This window comes from Mangifera indica, chromosome 9 (assembly GCF_011075055.1).
Source record: "Mangifera indica cultivar Alphonso chromosome 9, CATAS_Mindica_2.1, whole genome shotgun sequence".
Lineage (NCBI taxonomy): Eukaryota > Viridiplantae > Streptophyta > Magnoliopsida > Sapindales > Anacardiaceae > Mangifera > Mangifera indica.
In genome coordinates this window covers 17,937,839-17,956,569 of record NC_058145.1, presented here as the reverse complement: position 1 = coordinate 17,956,569, position 18,731 = coordinate 17,937,839, and the positions used below count along the sequence as shown (strand labels likewise).

At 35.4% G+C, this 18,731-nt stretch overlaps 5 protein-coding genes across 9 annotated transcripts; 2 read left to right on the top strand and 3 right to left on the bottom strand.

The window, feature by feature from the left end:
* Nucleotides 1–678: 678 nt before the first annotated feature.
* Nucleotides 679–4,332, bottom strand: LOC123225027 (beta-glucuronosyltransferase GlcAT14A-like). The gene is made up of 4 exons (XM_044648872.1): nucleotides 3,591–4,332; nucleotides 3,314–3,389; nucleotides 3,104–3,219; nucleotides 679–1,660 (listed from the first exon to the last, which is right to left on the bottom strand). The coding sequence occupies exons 1-4, from the start codon at nucleotides 4,183–4,185 to the stop codon at nucleotides 1,146–1,148; spliced, it is 1,302 nt and encodes a 433-aa protein (XP_044504807.1). The 5' UTR covers nucleotides 4,186–4,332; the 3' UTR covers nucleotides 679–1,145.
* Nucleotides 4,333–5,428: 1,096 nt separating this feature from the next.
* Nucleotides 5,429–6,113, bottom strand: LOC123226376 (LOB domain-containing protein 27-like). The gene is made up of 2 exons (XM_044650874.1): nucleotides 5,542–6,113; nucleotides 5,429–5,453 (listed from the first exon to the last, which is right to left on the bottom strand). The coding sequence occupies exons 1-2, from the start codon at nucleotides 6,111–6,113 to the stop codon at nucleotides 5,429–5,431; spliced, it is 597 nt and encodes a 198-aa protein (XP_044506809.1).
* Nucleotides 6,114–7,052: 939 nt separating this feature from the next.
* Nucleotides 7,053–8,658, top strand: LOC123226375. Its single transcript, XM_044650873.1, has 2 exons — nucleotides 7,053–7,634; nucleotides 8,356–8,658. Exons 1-2 carry the CDS (start codon nucleotides 7,053–7,055, stop codon nucleotides 8,656–8,658), a joined length of 885 nt encoding a protein of 294 aa, XP_044506808.1.
* Nucleotides 8,659–9,590: 932 nt separating this feature from the next.
* LOC123226374 lies at nucleotides 9,591–13,428 on the bottom strand. Its single transcript, XM_044650872.1, has 6 exons — nucleotides 11,323–13,428; nucleotides 11,044–11,172; nucleotides 10,870–10,953; nucleotides 10,633–10,685; nucleotides 10,381–10,556; nucleotides 9,591–10,309 (listed from the first exon to the last, which is right to left on the bottom strand). The coding sequence occupies exons 1-6, from the start codon at nucleotides 13,426–13,428 to the stop codon at nucleotides 9,591–9,593; spliced, it is 3,267 nt and encodes a 1,088-aa protein (XP_044506807.1).
* A 988-nt stretch (nucleotides 13,429–14,416) lies between these two features.
* Nucleotides 14,417–18,560, top strand: LOC123225522 (uncharacterized protein YtfP). 5 transcript variants are annotated; one of them, XM_044649518.1, is made up of 16 exons: nucleotides 14,417–14,652; nucleotides 14,747–14,872; nucleotides 14,971–15,048; nucleotides 15,444–15,557; nucleotides 15,632–15,719; nucleotides 15,793–15,938; nucleotides 16,020–16,121; nucleotides 16,280–16,351; nucleotides 16,426–16,525; nucleotides 16,601–16,683; nucleotides 16,954–17,031; nucleotides 17,125–17,223; nucleotides 17,321–17,360; nucleotides 17,442–17,498; nucleotides 17,592–17,633; nucleotides 18,140–18,560. In XM_044649518.1, the coding sequence occupies exons 1-15, from the start codon at nucleotides 14,503–14,505 to the stop codon at nucleotides 17,603–17,605; spliced, it is 1,347 nt and encodes a 448-aa protein (XP_044505453.1). In that variant the 5' UTR covers nucleotides 14,417–14,502; the 3' UTR covers nucleotides 17,606–17,633; nucleotides 18,140–18,560. The 5 variants fall into 5 exon arrangements, with proteins under 5 accessions (XP_044505453.1, XP_044505450.1, XP_044505451.1 ...); XM_044649515.1 differs by having other exon boundaries at nucleotides 14,421–14,652; nucleotides 17,310–17,360; XM_044649516.1 differs by having other exon boundaries at nucleotides 14,422–14,652; nucleotides 14,989–15,048; nucleotides 17,310–17,360.
* Nucleotides 18,561–18,731: the final 171 nt, after the last annotated feature.

The window sequence follows — 18,731 nt, the reverse complement described above, 5'->3', positions numbered from 1 at the left end:
GGCCTAATGTTCTTGCCATGCATATATATATATATACCAACCAACCGCAAATCAGTTGTTTGAAGAGAGGAGCTGGTTGTTTATTAGAAAGAGAGATTTACAGGGACTTCTGTCGCGGGAGAGACGGTGCCTGCATGTCTATATATATATATATATATATATATATATATATACATTCATCCAATAACACCACATGTAAGCATTGTCTCTCCTCGACTGAAGCCTCTCCATGTCTTTCATTTATAACAATATTTCATTTGCACCCGCCTTCGGAAACTGCTTCATCTGAGAAAGTAACCAAGGTAAGCATCTTATCAATTTTCTTTTATAAATGTTATTTAATTCCCTTCTTATCAATTTTATATATACATTTTCATCTATATCTCATACAATCAAGATCTATTATCACATTTCAAGAGGGTATTGTGATTGGTAATTTTCATTTTAGATGACTAAATTTAATGTGTTAGAATACAGAAATATATCTAATGTGATGTGTTAGCTTTAACTCGTAGATCTCCAGCAGACTTTTATATTCAAAGTAATCTCAAACTAAACCTTATTCAGATTCTAACCAACACCAAGTCATCACAATAAACATAACATTTCTTTTGCCTAATATGGAAATGGAATCAACAATCAGATCAACCATAAAGTAACTGACCAAACAGAAGCAACTTATTACTACACAAGGCACTAAGAATTTTCATTTGTTATATGAAATTTTCAGTGAATTTTCTTTCCCTAACACGATTTCAGCCACGATGTTCCTCCATTACATCAATCAAAGTCCTGAACAAGCTTGGTGTTGGATCAAGGCAAATGCATGTACTTAATGAAAGGGCAAATACAGTGGGATGCTCAGACAGAATAACAAGCTCAGTCACTTCTACAGAATCTTACATGTATACAGTATACTCCCAGCTGGGTCGCTGAAATCTTTCTGGCAAATCCATCTATATTGTGTGACCGTATATACAATCCAACTGTATAAACCAGAGATTGCCTGTACTTTCTGCATGCTTAATTTCTATTTCCCTTACAAGAAGGTAAACTGATTACTTGTCATATCTGTTTTCCATCTTCAGATATACACTAGCCCAAAATATATGGGAAGCACTTCCTAAAGTAGACTTGGGATCTTGTTACTTGCACTGTCTTGGCTGGAATTTCTCACTTGATAACAGAGAGCTTATCAAATTTTCAAGCCGTTTAGCTCCAGGGCCAGGCCTGAGGCTGGTGATATTACCAATAAGAGAACACGGATCTGTCCCATTTACCCCAGTTCCTACACACCAACCACCAGGAGTAGCCATTCCTGGACCTCTGGACAAGAGCTCAGAATCAATTTTGTCAAGCACAGGATCATCACGGGGGAACTTCCGCGCAAATGGGGCATTGCTGTCAACCATCCTTCTCATGTCAGCTATGTTAAGGTAGTGTGGATGCTGCTTAGGAGGATTGTCCCATGATATGGAATGGAGGTCACTGTTGACAGTGGTGTTACGGAATTCTTGAGCATTACAAATGACAGTATGGAAGTAACCTTCTGGAGATGATAAGAAATTTGAATAGTACATGAGCACAGTCCGTGGTAGGTTGTCCCATCCCCAGATGCAGTAATCAATAAAAGGCCGAGAAAGTGCCATCCAAGCAGAACCTATGGTAGAAAAACGAATATGTTTGGTTTCAGTAACCCACCCACAAGAAGCAATATTAATAGCAAATGGGAGATAGTAAAAACCTCAATTGTCAAGCAACGTTCAAGTATATGACCTTTGTTCAGACCCTACTTAAGGAAAACAAAAAAAGTATCAAACTAGTAAAAGAACAGGAACTACAGTTCTGAAATTAACAAATGAAATTTACCAACATGGTGAAACATTGAAATGTCACACCACAGTTGAGAACAACATATACTATTGCAAAGCAATTAGAGAACAAATGGCCATATCGTCTCCCAGAGTAAATGCAACTTGAGCAAATAATTGGTTTAAGTGAAAATTGTGATCCCTGTGAAGAACAAGCAAAGCCATACTAATCTATGCCATAACCTAATTTAAAAGAGTTCTAAATAATTTCAGTTGGTAACAAGACAGTCACAATAAATGATGAGTTCCCTAAACTTCTTCGTCACCCAATTCAATCATTAATCACTTTCCCTCACATTTTGTTTTAAAAATATGGCTGGTGCAAAAAAAAAAATAATCTCTAAGAAGATATCTACAATGTTTCAACCAGGGAAGGGGATAGCAAAATGTTACACAAAAAGTTAACAGAAGACCAACTATGACATGGGTCATTTACCATTACTAGGATTACAAGGCAGAGTATTTAAAAAGAATGTTAAAGTCATCAATCACAAGAATTCCTACTAAATTTTAGCTTGGTTAATTATTGAGGAAACTATATATTCAATTGTGCAACTGTTGGTAGAGAAGAAAAAATTAGTTTCATCTCAGCCAGCATAACACATGAGCATATACTGACACAACCTGCCAACCCTCCGGTTATAATTTTTATATCAACCTAATGCTAAATTCACAACAAGAATCTACAATTCAGGTAAACTGGCAAATTTGTATGATTTTAAGCAGATCTTCAACATACTTATCCTCTGTTTAGAACAAAATTTGGATTCAGATCCCTGAAGCGCCTAATCTTTTCTAAGAAGTCCCATTTCAATTGAGATCACAAACAAAGATCCTATCTTACCAAACTCATGCAAGATTGATGCATCCAAACTATAATATGAGAAACATATCAACATATTATGATTCAGTCACTCAACCCTAACATTTTTAGAACATTCAGTCAATGGACCCTGAAACTGTTAGAACCTTCATTATTATCAATGCCAATAAATTAAAAACACCTTCACAACTCAGCAGCTCTAAACCATTTATCTTGCATAAGTTCCCAGTTTTAACTTTTTTCAATATCGCATTTTTACATTGACAAGAAGTTCACAGGTGAAAATCTAAAGCAAATCAAATTTCAAACAATATACACAATAGATAGTAAGTCATAGAAAGAGACATAATCCTGAGTATTTACCATTTATGCATAATAAAAAACTACTTAGAAAAGCTAAATTTTGCACCTGTAAAGAGTTTGAATGCAGATGGTACACTCCTCTTCTGTGTAACCCAAAATACATCAGCTTTCTTTGTCATATACAACCCTGGATCAATAATTATCGGTTTCGCCCTCTGGACCCTACCACACACAATCAAACCACACAAGTGATATCAAAAATCAAAATCAAAACCAACAAGAAGAAAAACACAAAGCAAAATGAAACAAAACTCACTCTTTCCATCCAATATTACTAGTATGATCAATGAAATTCAGATCCCTCGGCAAATACGAAAATGTATGCAACAGATCTAACAAGCAGAAACCCACAAAACAAACCAAAATTAGTCAAAATTGAAAAAACCTCAGATTAAAAAGCCACAATTTAACATCAAAAAACACATCACTTTACTAATCACAGTCAGCTCAAACCACCAAACTTGATCAAAACTAAACCAAACCCAGATTCAAAAATATCATTACTATCAATAATAAAACCAAATTTCACTAACCATCTTGAGTCACAAGCGGATAATCAGACGCACTGAGATTAATAAACCAATCCCACTCTCCACCTTCCCTCAACAAAATAGCTGCCCCATGTAACGTATTGGCCACCATTGTAGGCCCTCTATAAGTCACAAGATTGGCCTTAGCAATCACCTTAACATTCCCAAATTGCACAAACAAAGGGTGCTCATCCACAAATTGCTTGAGATGTAATCGCTCGGCATCCGACGACGCCCTATCCAAATGAAGGACATAAACATTATTCGGATGGTACAGCGCCAAAACGGTGCGTTTCATCATGTTACCGTCGCCCGCGGATCCGGAGATCATGTAAGCAAAACGAGGAGGGGGAGGGAGGGTTAAAATGGGACTAGGCTGAAGCTTAGATTCAACAAAAATCGAAGAGCCAGAAAACGAAATGGAACGATAAAACGGCAACAACGGAGTGCCGTCCGGTGAAGTTAAAGTGGTGAGGAAGAGGAGGAAAAGAGAGAGTGTTGAGCCGATTACGAGAAGGAAAATCCATTTTCTTTCGACTGTCGTTTGGTGGATATTGTTGTGTCGTATTTGCATGTAATAAGTCTTTAGTTTCTTCATTTTGTGTTCAGCTCAGGGTGAGCTTCAAATGGTTCCTTTTGAGGGGTTATTGTAGGTGAAGAAGAAGGAGGAGGACAAGGCAGAAGACAAAGAGAAGACACTCCGTGAAAGACTGGGAAAATTAAACGAACACGGAACACCTGAAGACAAATTTGTTTTTCTTGGGGGTAAATAAAAGAAAATGAAACTTTCTGTTGCTTTTAAAAATTTTGAAAATGTTTCTGAAAACGGCTAAAATATTTTTGTTAAGTAATTCTGCATGTGATCACAATAATAAATAATTAATTAATTAATTAATTATCTCTTAAAATATGTATAATTATTATCCAAACTTTGTATGAATCATTACTAGGGTTGATTTAGTTAGAAATAAATTCAAATCAATTTAATTTTAGATTTTATCCTAATTTAAATATTTAAATCTAATTTGTTTATGAAAACTAACCATTTTTAATTTAAAAGAGTTTGAATAATTCAGATAAAATCTAATTTTAATAATCAAACCTTTATTAATAAAATTATCTGAAAAAAAAAAAAAAAAGACTTCAAAGTAAAAGCATATCTTTAGAAATCAGATATGAGTTGAGAAATTGATAAATATTATAGTGTGACGACTTATAGCATGTTAAGGCGAGTGACTTGTAATCAAACTTATATTAATAAAAAATAATTAATATATATAATTAAAAAAAAAAAAACAAAATTGGGGTCGCAGTAATTATTTTAATGAAAGCAAGAATGAATTAGAAATCAAAGGCAAAATTATATTAATACTTAAAATTAAAAGAAGCATGTGAAATTGCGTGGGGGATGATTTAATTTTGGATACTTACATATTTTATATCTCTATTAAGAAATTAATAAAACAGCTGCTGTGACATAACAACTTGTTTATTTTTATAGTGTTATTATATGATTGTATTAATTGAAAAATTACTCATTACACATCATCATTAGAAGAAGTTTTATTAATTTGATTGAATGCATATTTGTTCTAATATAAGTAATAAAAATAATTAAATTCTTTTAACGAATAAGATATTACTTGGAATTTCCACAAAGAATCAAGTTAATTTTGGTAGCATAGCATTAACTTTAAAAATCTAATCTAAGGTTTATACAAGTTACTCAAATTTGAATTCCAGTTCAGTTCAGTTCAGATAGATGAAAAAAGTCCAAATGAATCATCCCTGTAAACATGAAAAAACAGCTTAAACTCTTGAGCTTCTTCTTCTTCTTCTTCTTATATAGCATCCTTTGATTCCTCACTGCAATTAAAGAGAAACAATTAAGCACATATTTTCATTCTGAACCCACGTTAATTATGTTACAATTGATACATATATTGATATCTACCTGCTTGAAGTTTCTTTGTTGTCATCATCAAGACCAGGTGGTGGTAAATTATCATCATAATCCTGGGGAACTGTCATTGGAAAATCTTCAGCACCCTCATAAAAAGGGTCTTGTTCAACCCTTAAATCATTTTGCTTCATAAAATTTTCATTGCTTTCTGCATACAAATCATTATTTTGCCCCAAATTAACAACATTACCACTTGAACCTACTTGATATTGGTTAAACTCCCTGCATTTTGCCACTGCTGCCTTCACCAACCGAACCTCATCCATGGCTGATTGTATAATATGTTGAAGATGACAAATAATCCCCCAACATCCATGAACACGATCCTTAGCCCTTATATTCGCCTCAAAAATGATGGTTCTCATAGCCTCATCTCTCTTATCATCCTCAACTTTTTTTAAGATTCTCCCTATATTCGACACCCCAAAAAGGCGGTGAGCATTCAGAAACATCTTCTGTTGATTGGCTGGGAAGTACCGAGCAAGAGGGCAGTCCAGGGCACATTTTCTCCTTAGATATTTACATGCGGCACAAGCTTGTTTTGTGCCTCCTTTTATGGTCATTTTGATGACTATTAAATAGCATAATAGATAAAACCCTAGAAGAATTAAAAGTGAGAAAAAATCATTGGAGAAAGATGAAGCTGGCTTCATTAACATGAATAATTTTCTAGTTTGATGCATGGCAGATGGAATTACTATTTGTGATCGTGATCTGCTGGATGATTTGCTTTTTTCAAGTTTGAAGATATATATATATATATAAATACTTAATTTAAATGTTATGATAATTGTATATATCTATATACAGGTATTATCAAAAATGTTTTTGAAAAACATTTTCTTAATTTGTTTTGAGTCCATTGCAATTTCCTTGTTACCCAAGAAGAAACCTATGTGTGGGTTGGTGCTTAAGAGTTTGTTTGAGATGAACCATATCTTACATGTGATAATAATGACCTTAGTACTTTTTAAGTATGAAAAAAAAGTTTTAATAATCAAAATTAGGAGCTATCTAGTTATCAACATTCATAATTTGAAATAAAACTTCAGATAATTTGCTCACTCAAAATTATCTCTCAAATTGTTCTTAGCAGAATGTAGCAAAGTTTTGATCTCATAAAAGGTCAATCCAAGTCTCACTAGTGAATTGTTTTAATTTAAGTAAACATTACAATAAATTCAACCAAACTAATAGTAACCTAACCTAGTAGAATGTGGTACATATTGGATATTTCTTATTAAATGGACTTGGTTTGAGTCCCACAAATTGTAATATTAACCCAATATAGCAAATTGTAATATTAATAAACAGAATCTCTCTCAAGACGAAAATTACTCTCTAATATTAACCCAATATAGCAAATTTTTTACCCGTATTCAGCCCTTAATCCATGGCATCCTTCAATTTCTGGTTTAATTTGTTTTCTTTTCAGTATGTATCTTTGGCTCTCGTTTTCAACAATATCCCTCTTACTGATTTGATTTGTTATATAGTCTGCCATGGAGATCTTCCAGAAAGCCAAGGTCGTTCGTTTCAAGAGCCACCACAACAAGTATTTACTAGCGGACGAAGATGAAGAACACGTTTCCCAGGACCGGAATGGCACCTCTAAGAATGCGAAATGGACGGTGGAGCTTGTTCCGGATTCAAACGTTATGCGTTTAAAAAGTTGTTATGGCAAATATTTAACAGCTTCAAACATGCCCTTTTTACTCGGAGCCACCGGGAGGAAAGTCCTGCAAACTCTTCCCAGGAAGTTGGATTCGTCTGTCGAATGGGAACCCATCAGAGACGGCCTCCAGGTTAAGATGAAGACGCTTTACGGCCATTATTTGCGGGGGAACGGCGGCCTGCCGCCCTGGAGAAACTCTGTCACGCATGACATTCCACATAGAACCCACACACAAGAATGGATTATATGGGATGTAGATGTTTTAGAGTTTCAGAACCCAACTTCGGTTCCTCAGAAGCCAACGCCGCCGCCACAGGCACCGCAGCCTGTTAAAACTATTGAGCACACACCATCAGAAACCTTTTCTCCCACCGCCATTCGGCTGAAGACCCCTGACGAGGTAATTTCGGTGTGCATGCTTTTTTTTTTTGGTAATGAATTTTGTGCTTTAAATTTTTCTTCTCTGAAAGAAATGAAAGTAAATTCGAAGAAAGTAAATATATTAAGATTGTTTGCAACAAGTAGATGTTATGACTGATGTGGGAGATGGATGAGCTAGGTTCAAATTCACACTTTCGTTTGAATTTATATAGATTTGAGTGTATAAATTAGGGTGAGAAGACAATTTAAATCATTACATTAAATAATCTCAAATCAAGTTCAGTTTGATTAAAGTTAAACCAACCTTAAGTTTAAGTTTGATATTGTCTGATTCAATAAAATCATGAATTTGATTTTAATAAAATATTAATAAATTTTTTATATTTATTAAATATTACATTCAAGTTTCAAAAATCTTAACATTTGATTTTAGAGGTACAGATTAATTGATAAATATATAAATTATAGTATTTAAATATTATATATTAAAAATTAAGAGATTTATAAGTAATTTTTTATGTCTACTAAAATTGAGTCAAATGTCAAATACTACTTTACTCAATTTGTTTTAATTACATCCATATTTTTTATATGTCTATATTAAAATAAGAGATACTTACATTGATTTGTTGGAATATTCTGATCAAAATTTACGATATTGGATGGTTGGGTTCTATCAATTTGGGATCCTTCAGTGAAAAAATATATATAACTATCAATTTTAAGGCGATATAACTAACTGTATGCAGGCTTCTGATTTATTTGAAGCTTCACCACCAAAAGCAGAGGGAAGACATATTACTTACGACTTGACTGATGAAAATGGTAATATTGCTGATGAGTCAAAGAAAGGACTTCAATTCACATTTAAGGGAAGTGGGGTGGAGGAATTGAAACAAGCTATAAAAGAAGAGATAGGGATGGATGACATCGTCGTTTGTTCTCGAAATCCATTGAATGGGGAGCTCTATCCTCTCAAGTTACATCTTCCTCCAAACAATGCCGCCATGCATCTTGTTGTTGTTCCTTCAACAGCTCAAGTTAAGTATTAAGTTTTTAATTTATTCCAGGTGGATCCAACTCATATCCATTCCACGATTCACTTCAAACGAGTTGATTTTGGCTTGGAACTCCAGCTCAACTCAAAATCAATTTGTTTGTTTATACGATATTATTGTTATCCGATTGACAATATTATTCACGTTGATATTGTTTAACCCATCAATTACTCTTTAGTGACATTGTGTATTAGCTCAAGCTTGTTTATCTAGTTGACAACATTATTTATTTTGATATTAGCTCGAACTTGAACTCAAGCTAGGCATTATGATTTTAGTGTGCCCCTCAATTTATTATCTTAATTTGTTATATATTTACTGATTCTGGCATTAATTTTTTTTTCCCCAGTGGCAAAGGATCTTGAGTATATAGCTAGTTGGGATTCTTCAGCAGTATTAATTTGTAACATATGATTTGTATGTTTGTTTGGGTTTGATTTTGATCTTGATCATGATCTTGCTCTTGCTTGGGAATAGAAAGTAGATAGAGGCTGAAAGAGTATTGTAATTTCAGATTGTACAGAAGCTATATATGTAATATCTTCTTTTCATCTATCAGAAGCTCTGTATGTGCTTTGTTTTTGTAATATTATTTCAAAAATAAAACAATTATGAAGAGTTCACGGGGCATGTTCTTCAAGCCCAGAAATCTCATAGAGCATTGAAATGAGATTGCAGAAGAGATTTACACTTGTTCAGGATCACTCTGATGGACCTGAAAGTTCTTACTAGAATTGGTTGCCTATGGTCATACGACTACATCATCTCAAGTCCTGATTCATGTTGTTTTATGGCACTGCAAGATCATTGCATCGAAAAATCGGCAAGGGCTTGTTGCAATAATGAAAATATTGGACCAAACTGGAATTCATTAGTTCAATATTTTGGAGTTTATGATGAAGCATGCTGGTAAAGGACACTATCTTTTAAAGATCAGAAGTACTTCCAATACAAATCTTCCATCTGGTTTTCTGAATCTTCTCTTCACTCTCTACATTCCTCTTTGCTTCCAACTCTTCTGCGGTCTTTGCTACTTCATCAGGAGAATTTGCTTTCATCTTGTTCTCTGAAACCTCCTCTTGTTCATTCTTTACATTCCTCTCTGCTTCCAACTCTTCTGCCGTCTTCGTTACTTCCCCAGGAGAATCTGCTTCCATCTTGTTCTCTGAAACCTCCTCTTGTTCATTCATTACATTCCTCTCCGCTTCTAACTCTTCTGCCGCCTTCGTTACTTCATCAGGAGGATCTACTTCCATCTTGGTCTCTGAAACCTCCTCTTGTTCATTCTTTACGTTCCTCTCAGCTTCCAACTCTTCTGCCGTCTTCGTCACTTCATCAGGAGGATCTGCTTCCGTCTTGGTCTCTGAAACCTCCTCTTGTTCATTCTTTACATTCCTCTCAGCTTCCAACTCTTCTGCCGTCTTCGTTGCTTCATCAGGAGAATCTGCTTCCACCTTGGTCTCTGAAACCTCCACTTGTTCATTCTTTACATTCCTCTCCAATTCCAACTCTTCTGCGGTCTTCGTTGCTTCATCAGGAGAATCTGCTTCCAACTTGGTCTCTGAAACCTCCTCTTGTTCATTCTTTACATTCCTCTCCAATTCCAACTCTTCTGCGGTCTTCAATACTTCCTCAGAATCTGCAGCTGGGACATCAAAATTTCACAAGCAACAAGACAGCAGAGAAGTATTTCAAAGAGAGGTAAAACAGAAGTACCAGGATTTAGGCCTTCAACATTTTCAGCAACAGCTTGAGCTCTTTTCTCTGCAAACTCTTTCTCAATTTTCCTCAGTTCCTCCAAACGTATGTCGAGCAGTTTTGAGTCATTCAAAATTGATTCTTGCAAGTCTTCAACACTTGCAGAAGCACCAATTTCAGAATCTGGATTGTCTCTGAAAACTCATAGATTATTGACATAAGATACTATAACAACAACAACATTCAAGTGGGATAAGATAAGAGATTTACTCTTGTTTGGTTTGATCGTGTTGGAGCTGTTCAGGCTCAATACAATCAGTTGCCTAAGATTTTACCCAAACATTAGCTCACTTCACAAGAAAATTATATCATGGTGTAAAAAACAAAACCAGAGGCAACTGTTAAGACCTTGGATTTTTTATCCCTGTCAGAATTTTTCTTCTTCTTATTCTTGTTCTTGCTCTTCTTCTTCTTTTTATCTTGTTTTTCTATAACATTATCACAAACTGTGCTGATCTCACTGCTGTCATCAATCTCAGATGCAAGAGCCGCTGCTGCCGTGGAATCATACTTCAGCTGTTCCACTTTTGCCTAGTAAAAAGAAATTCAGTTGAAACCATCATGCATTAAATTACAAAGATACAAAGAACTCAGCCACAGTCAGGGGATCCAGAAGCAAACCTGCAAGAATGACTTCAACAAATATGCCATGATTGAGCTGTAGTCAAACAAGGACACCCTCTCAAGCTTCAGTTCATGCTGCATTATGCCAGAAATATCCGGCCACAACTTTGCCATGACATAGGCCAGCTGCAAGAATGAACACAGTGAGACAAAAAGTAAACAGATACAATCATAGATTCACTATGATTTGTGGAATTTGTGGTGCATGATCAATATAATTTGCAAACTTACATCTTCTAGTGACTTTACTCTCTTCTTCTGTAATGTTAATCTTACCAATCTTTTGGCAGATTCCAAGTCTTCAAGCATTTTCAATTCATCTTCTTCACTCAAACTTATTGATTCAGTCCCTTTATCATAGAAGCCTGCCAGTTTTTGTGCTTGAGCTAGAATATCCTTTATAACATTGGAGATTAAAGATTTCTCCATCGTACTCTCAGTATCATCTTTCCCTTCAAGTTCCTTTTGCCTCTTCTTCATGATTCTGAAATAAGACTGTTCTGAACTTGCATCCCCCTCCTCAATCTTTTCAGGAAGCATGCTCTCAACTGATTCAATTGCTTTTATGGTGATTCTAGTCATCATGCTTAATTTATAATCACATAATTCTTCATCTTGTGAACATTCTTTGAGAAAAATCTGAAAGATTTCCTTTGATTTTTGTCTTTGAGAGTCTTTCAGACTGGGCAATGCCTTCAAAACCATTGGGATGTTTGCGCCTTCGCATGACCAAATTAATAGAACATTAATAGCATCAAAATTATTAGTTAGACTAATCTCATCTCCGCTCAAAAATCTCTCATCCAAGAGGCGATGTATTAATATTTCACCGATTCTAACCTTCTCTTTGATATCAAACACTTGAATACAACTAAGATAATCATCTCTAGGTCTAACCAACTTAGGATTTATAAGTTTACCAGAAGTAATTGTTAGATTCTGTAGGAATTCACGGACCTGATTCAACTCTGCAGCTTTCAAAAGGCATATGATCTGAATGGCCTCCAACCCAAGATGCCTGGAAAACGGAATTAGATCCTCAAACTGTTGAACTGTAAATTGTATTGCCCAATGAAGATATGTTTTTGCCAAACATCTCTGTAGGAGAAACAAGCGAAACATCCCACGAATACTCTTGAGAATCATTGCACGCTCAGGTGATTCATTCTCATCACTTTTACTGCCAAACAAATCTTGCACATTCTCATCCACGCTCTGCTTATCAAACAGGTCACCATCAGAGGAAATAGAAGACTCTGAATTCATCTTACTGATAATTTTGGTTACCCAATATTCAGCATCTAAAGGCTTCCAATCACCGTTCTCAATAAACTCAATCACCTCACCAGGAATCTGATACTCTAATTCCACCCAATAAAGATTCTCCCAATGCACCTCCCTGTTATGATTCCTATAAAACTCCAAATAACCAAACTTCTTGTGACAATCACAGCACTCCCAGCACTTCCAAGTTTTGTGTTCTTTAGCGAAATCAATGGCTTCCCTGCCTACCAAATGAAAATTAATTAACTTCCAATGCCTTTGAAGCTCTTCAATACTCACTTTACAGAAATCCCTTTTCTTCTCAGCACTCAGTGTTCTCCAAAAGGACTTGTAATCCTCTTTCTTTACTATAGAAACCCCATAGTATTTCTCCATACCATAATGAGTCTTTACCTGCTTAATCGCACGCCAGTTCTTGATTTCTGCTTCAAACTCCTTCATGATCTCCTGTAATGGACCACTTACCTTTTCTACACTCTCTTTATTACCCTTTTCAATTTGATTCTGCTCTTGCTCACAAAGCTGTAAATACCATTTAATCACTCCCTTCTCAAGCTCAATTCTTGATTCTTTACTCGACTTGACCTTCTCGTTCTCTTCAAGAAACATATCCACTCCCGGGTCAGTTGAATCCTCAATCTTTAAGTTCAACGCGCTCTTGCATTCTCGAATCGCTTCGCCCCAATCTTTATCATTCAGCAAAGCCTTCTGATACAGAATAGCGACTTTGCAAGAAGCAAAATGGATCGAACTGGGCAATGAATTTAAAGCAAACTCAACCGATTCATTTGCGTCTTCTAAGTATCCGATCATTTCCTTGGAATCTTTGCCTTTTGTTTTCGCAAGAAACTGGAGAGCTACAGCTTCAAGGTACAGAAGGTGAGGCGAGTCTTGGTGACTAGACATTGATTTCCTGACCATCGTCAGGGCCTTCCAGTAGTTTCCACGTTTCATTTCCTCTTGAACCTGCGAGCCTTCCCGAAAGATCACAGGGTCTAATGATAATTCAGGCTGTGGCGGTTCAGAGGTGGAAGCAACGCCGGAGGACTGTGATGGTTTGCGACGGGAAGAAGAGGGACGTTGCTTTTTCTTGCCCATGTTTTTGTGTTGGTTTCTTGGAGAGAAATCAGAAATTACAGAGAGTTAGTTATTTTTCTGGTGGGTTTTCTAGCGAAGGAGATAAACAGAAAATAAATAGGCGGGAAACGGAATGAGGACAGAATGGGAAAAAGAACTTTTTTTTTTTTTTTGAGATTAATGTAATTACGAGAATTGTTGCTAAAATGATTGATACGAATGGATAAATATTTACAAATAATCATACGGTAGCTCGTGGTCCTTTGTAGGGCTGAAAATAGGTATACGTCGAAATGAAATAAACTTATATAAAGATTAATTTGCATGTAGTTCAAGTTATTGAGTAAATTGTTAGAAAATTATCCAAAAATATTTAAAAAAAGAAAAAATGTCTTTAAAAATGATATTAAAAATCATTAATAAAAAAACATATTAAAAAAGATAAAATTGTTAGAGAAGATGAATTCATTAACAAATTTTCAGTAATTTGTCAAATTTGAATTGAATTAAAACACGAATCGAAGATATTCTAACTCAAATTTGATTTGTTTTGAGTTAAAATCTAATTGACTTAATTCAAATATAATTTTAACTGCAAATGAGCTAACTCACTCACAAACTACTTGTAACTAATTAATAGATTAATTCGTGTAAAAATATTAGGGTGACATAAATTTAATATGTTCAAATTTGGATAGAATATTAATCTAATTAAGAGTTGATTTAGATTTTAATTGATCTAAAAATCAAATTAATATTAGATTAAATAAAATATTATAATAATATTTAACTGATAAAATTACAATCTAAATAATATGTGGTACATATATTATGGCATGGTGGTATAAGTTAGTATTATACTGTTGACATTTAACTAAATCAACCTAATTGGCCTGATTCAAGCGCGGGTCAACCCGTTCAATCTCTTTAAGTAGAAGTTGTAAGGACACTTATAAACGACATGTCATCTGAATCTATCAAAGACATTTAGTCTATTATTTGGAGATACGTTTTGTCGTTGGTGACGTCCCAAATAAGCTGCCTGGTCATCTGACCAGTCTAGGTAGGCTCCCTTAAAAATATCTAGCCGCTGCAATGAAATCCATTTGGGCAACCATGAACTTCACTTTAGCGCGTTTAGTGTTCAACCCTGGAGTCTTTTTCAGAACAGCAATTATCGGGAGAAATTATAACAGCTATGCAAGGAAGTTTTCTACTTTTGCATTAAACCCCCATTGTGAAATGGTGTGTTATTTAACTTGTATTTGTATATTCAAGTAATTTCATAGGTTTTTGGCATAAAGATGGGATTTTAATTCTGTTTCAGTTTGATGGGTAGTCAGGTGAAGAGGTGTTGGTGGTTGTTGGTGGAGGAGCTGCTGGAATTTTTGGAGCCATTAGAGCCAAGACCGTTGCACCTAAGCTTAATGTTGTTGTTATAGAGAAGGGAAAACCTCTATCGAAGGTTCTGTCTTTTTTTTTTTTTTGTAAATGTTGATGGCGAAGTTTACCTGACTGGTGGGTTTTGATTTATTGATAATTTTATGAAAATTTTTATGTTAGTGGTGGTGGTGGTGGCAGGTGAAAATTTCTGGAGGAGGTAGGTGCAATGTGACAAATGGTCATTGTGCTGATAACAAGGTAATAATTGTTTTGAATGTTATAGTTAATGGTGAAATTAGTTGGTTGTATGATGAGTGATTAAATTTAGCATGTTTTGTAAGGGTTTGTCTTGTATGGATGATTTTATAATTTTGTAAAGATGCTAGTTGAGAGCAGTAGATATACTTGAAACTGATCTATCGGTGCTGGTAGTATGTGCTTAGTCTTTTACTTAATGAATGTAAGTCTTTACCTTCTGATATTGTCTTGCATTTGAAAGTGATGGTTAGGCAATTATTTGAATGAAATTCCGTTGCAGAGAATCGTTTGTTACACTTTGTAAATACAGAAATTTATTCCAGTTGTCAGTTGTTTATCAACTTTCTTCTGTATCACATGATGCTTAGGCCTGAGAATGAATAAGACCTTTGCAGATTTTGGCAGGGCACTATCCTAGAGGTCATAAAGAATTTAGAGGATCTTTCTTTAATGTGCACGGCCCATTGGACACCATGTCCTGGTTTTCTGATCATGGGGTGGAACTGAAGGTCAGTTTTCAAACTGCATGTCTTCTATTTCTTTCTTTAATTATTCCTTATAGTTTGTTCTTTTCCCATCATAGACTGAGAAAGATGGAAGGGTGTTTCCTGTCAGTGACAGTTCCTCTTCAATAGTCAATTGTCTTTTGTCTGAAGCAAAGTTTAGGGGAGGTATGTTGGCCAAATTAAGTTAAAGCTCGTGTTTGTATTGTCAAGTTGCTTTCTCTATCAGTTTCTCCATCAGTTTCTCTGCAGACTGGAAAATTTGTGACAAGTGCATCTGCTAATGCTGGTGGAAAGATCCTTCTCAAGGTTGAGAAGCGTACAATCAACTTGGTTGAATCTATTGAGGCTGATTATCTATTAATTGCTAGTGGAAGCAGTAAGCAGGTTTGTTTAACAAATGTTGCTTTTCCAATTCTAGTTGAGGTATATGAGTTTCATGATAAATCTCCACTGTTCTTATTGTAGGGTTACGGTCTTGCAGCTCAACTAGGTCATTCAATTATAGATCCTGTACCTAGCTTATTTACATTCAAGATTGGAGATTCACAATTAACAGAATTGTCAGGGGTAATGTATTGAACCATCTAGCAAGTTGAATCCTGGACTTACCTATATGTAATTTGATAGCCAGACTAATGTAATGCTTACAAGTTGAACATGAATAATACTTAATGGTCATTTTTCTCTCCATCTTGTACCATCACGTTTTTCTTTCTTGTGGTTAGGTCACATTCCAAAAGGTCATAGCAAAACTTAAATTAGTAAATGTGCAAAAGAATAGTCCACATCTTACACAGGCAAGTTTTTCTCCTCACTTTTGTATACATTCTTAAACATATATTGGACTTAAACCAAAATTTTGTAAATTTAGGTTGGGCCCATGTTAGTCACTCATTGGGGACTTAGTGGGCCGGTAATTCTCCGGCTATCTGCTTGGGGTGCTCGTGATCTGTTCTGTTCAGGTTACAAAGGTAAGGATAACTATTTTAGTGAACTATAACATTTTTTATTCTTTAGCTTCTGAACTTACTGTCATTTGGATGCAGGGATACTTACAGTGGATTTTGTGTCTGATTTACATATAGAATCTATGGAGTCTATTCTCAGTAATCACAGGAATCAGTTTGTGGTAATTCTTCTTCTTGTGTTATTTGATTGCAGACCTTCTAGCAATTTTGTTGAATTCTTTTTCCAGACATTGATAGTAAATTGGGTAATTTAAGTAAAGCTTATAGTCAAACAAAAATAGTTTATAGCATTACTGGTTGATCTTTCTGGGACTGTAATGAAGTGACATGAATCTGCTTCGACTTAATGGATTCTACTACTGCATAAATAGCATTCTGCTTTGTTGCTTTCAAAGTGATAATTGATTGCTTTTTTGATGACCTCTCTGCAGAAGCAAAAAGTGATCAATTCATGTCCTTCAGAATTTGGCCTCGTGAAAAGATTCTGGAAATATATATTGGACCGTGAGGTATCATTGCCAATCCAAGTTGAAAGGTCATATAACGGGCATCTGCTTGGAAAATTTTACATTAGGATGGTGGTTTTTCTTGTTCATATGCAGGGTTTATGTGGTGATACCTTGTGGGCTTCCATTTCCAACAACTCTTTAATTTCCATTACTCATCTTCTAAAACATTGTACATTTGAAGTGACTGGGAAGGTATGAATAATTATTTACTAAAATCTTTTAATTCTTTTCAATATTTTTGTTGTTTCTAAGATGATATGTATTTACTTCTGATGAAGGGCCAATTCAGAGAAGAATTTGTCACTGCCGGTGGTGTTCCTTTGTCCGAGGTTCTCTCATTTTTCTCTCTTCCTCTCTGTCCCCCATGTTTGCTATGGAAATATAATTCCCTTTTTCTTGTCTCTGTGAAGGTCTCTTTGAACACGATGGAAAGCAAAATACATTCACGTTTATTCTTTGCTGGAGAGGTATAGTTCCATACCAATTTGTGACCACTAGCTCTTTAGTAAATAAAAACTCGTGTTTGTACATGTTTGAATGAATTTGAAATTTTTACACAGGTACTCAACGTTGATGGGGTGACCGGTGGTTTCAATTTCCAGGTGAGGAAATTTTTATTAAGATACAAACACATTGTTGTCACTGCAATCTGATACGAACCTTAAGAGAACCACACCTCAAAAGCTAGCTATTGAGATGGGAGAGTCCAAGGTCATATAAACCTCACACTAGTTGTCCATATTTTCTAATGTGGGATCTAAGTCTCATACTTTGCACTTGAAATCCTAACATATCACCACACTCCGCAGCCCCGGCGTCCATGTGGGCTGGTTGTGCGCTAGCTCCCTGCTAGGCCTGGGCGAACACTGCAATGCTGGTGTCATCACCCGCGCTGCACGATTGTAATTGGGAGACATGGTGATGACTTTGATACCAAATGATACGAACCTTAAGAGAACCATACCTCAAAAACTAACTATTGAGATGGGAGAGCCCAAGGCCATATAAACCCCACACTAGTTGCCCATACTTTCCAATGTGGGGTCCAAGTCCTATACCTTACACTTGAGATCCTACCACTATCTAATCAAAGTTTTTGTTTCTACAGAATGCTTGGTCTGGTGGATACATTGCAGGAACAAGTATAGGTAAACTAGCCACAAATGCCTCTCTGAATGATAGATGATAGATTCAACCAGAGTAATATTCAATCTCAAAACCTCATGTAGAATACTAAATTTATATTTTTTAAATGAAAAAATCATCTGGTTTCTCTTCCATCTTACTGAGGGTAACTTTATCCTCTCACATAGTCTGTGGATGAAAATCAGTCAATCCTACCGTGTTTTAAGGGCTGGCGGAGGATGTAACATTACCCTATCATACATGATGCTGCTGCAAGATTTTGATTGTATTATTGATGAATCAATCAACATTACATTTGTTGTTTGTTAGCCTTTTGCCACCTTATAGAGGAAATGTTGTTTTGATAAAGAAATGAAAATGAGACATGATATTGATGTCCAAAACTCTGTGGTCATTAATCTCTTATCCCACTGCTACAAAAGGATAAGAAACACAAAACTACAAAGAAACTAAGCTGGAATGGATTGCCATTATGAGCTAAACAATAAAGGAATATTACTATGACAAATATTATGAATGTTGATGAATAGGGGCGGATTTGAGCTGAGTTTGTT